General features: G+C 41.8%; 1 protein-coding gene across 1 annotated transcript; it reads right to left on the reverse strand.

Annotated features, from left to right (window-relative positions):
- Positions 1-854: 854 nt before the first annotated feature.
- Positions 855-1,729, reverse strand: SARC_15196 (hypothetical protein; the record flags this gene model as incomplete). Its single annotated transcript, XM_014290679.1, has 2 exons — positions 855-999; positions 1,649-1,729. Coding segments are annotated over 2 exons (226 nt in total), but the record flags the coding sequence as incomplete, so codon positions are not given.
- Positions 1,730-1,860: the final 131 nt, after the last annotated feature.

The raw sequence follows: 1,860 nt of genomic DNA on the forward strand, positions 1-1,860 counted from the left end.
TGTGTGTGTGTGTGTGTGTGTGTGTGTGTGTGTGTGTGTATGTGTGTGTGTGTGTGTGTGCGTGTGTATTAATGAATATATAGAAATATGCCCGCAAACGCTCACATAGAAACATTGTGGGTGCTCACTCAAGCACCGATCGAATGCACTCAAGCTCATTGATCATGCAATCATTCCCGTTGTTGGATGCGTCTATAACTATGCACGCTTCAATTTATCCACTTAACGGGTAAACTGGTACTCCATCGGCACATGTGCGGTAGCGCGTAGGGCTATACCTCGTTTAGCACATAGCTGTTTTGCATAGTTGACTTAGGGATATGACCTTCACAGGCAAGGAATTACACAGGGTATCACATCAGAATGTGAGGTTACAATCACACGTATATTTAGTATATATGGATGTACATCTACCATCACAGAAGAACATCAAGGATACAATCATACATACGCTTAGTACATATAAATACGCATCTACCATCACAGAAGAACATCAAGGATACAATCATACCTACGCTTAGTACATATAAATACGCATCTACCATCACAGAAGAACATCAAGGATACAATCATACATACGCTTAGTACATATAAATACGCATCTACCATCACAGAAGAACATCAAGGATACAATCATACATACGCTTAGTACATATACATACGCATCTACCATCACAGAAGAACATAAAGGATACAATCATACATACGCTTAGTACATATAGATACGCATCTACCATCACAGAAGAACATCAAGGATACAATCATACATACGCTTAGTACACAGAAAGGATACACGGATAAGACCCATACGCATGTATTCCCCACACTTCGATTGTTTGGGTCATACCCCATACCTCGCTCGGCCCGCAGTCGCTCGCGTAGTCGACTGGGAGACATGACTTTCATATTGTCTACACTCCCGTGCGATGCCAATTCCTGCGCCCGTGACTTCTGCCTGTCATCGAGACGGTCGGCCGCCTGTTGCTCGTCTCTCTGTTTCTGCACAATTAATTCACAATAATTGGCATTAGTTCGCATTGATTCGGGCTGGTTCGGACTCATGCGGGTGTTAGTTCCACAAAAGTGTTGGATAGGCAAGTGCTAGAGGTGCTTGTACTGACTTGCAGAGGCGCACAACAACGCAAATTATCAGCGCTACACACATACACATACATATATATATATATATATATATAACTACAAATACCAATACGTAACCATAAGTTAATATACATTCAAGCCGTCTCAGTGTAAATAAATTTCTACAATAGAAAAGTACCCCAGAAAAAAACACACGCATACACACTGAGCAAGCATCTACAAGCATAACTCTCTCGCCATCCAGCGCATTTATGAGGCAACCTCAATGAGAGCTTGACATAGTTACAGCAAACAACACACGCATACACACTGAAGAAAGTATCTACAAGTATAACCCCATTCGCCATTCACAACATCTGTGAGACAGCCAAATGAGAGCATGTCATATCTACAGCTTGTACAGCGAACATTTGCCCAGAACCCTCACACAGCAGTACTTTACACCACAAACCTAAACCTAAAACCTAACTCCTGATACAGCGAAACTAAAAACAACTTAGGTCCCAAACCTAACCCCTTAAACCATATGACCCAAGAAGGCACATACTTGTCCTACAGCCAGGGCCAAACTTTGTGCATTGGTCAACGGTGTGCTCTGAGGGGTGAGTATCTCGTAATGATTCTCCATCAAGACCTATGAGAAACAAGAAAGGAGCGTAAATACACCGCTTACAGATATATTTAAACCTGAACCTACTGACAAGCCTTAAGATAATATCAACATGCGTGTTCGTACCGAATACAAACGTATATATATCT

This window comes from Sphaeroforma arctica (assembly GCF_001186125.1).
Source record: "Sphaeroforma arctica JP610 unplaced genomic scaffold supercont1.5748, whole genome shotgun sequence".
Taxonomy (NCBI): Eukaryota; class Ichthyosporea; order Ichthyophonida; genus Sphaeroforma; species Sphaeroforma arctica.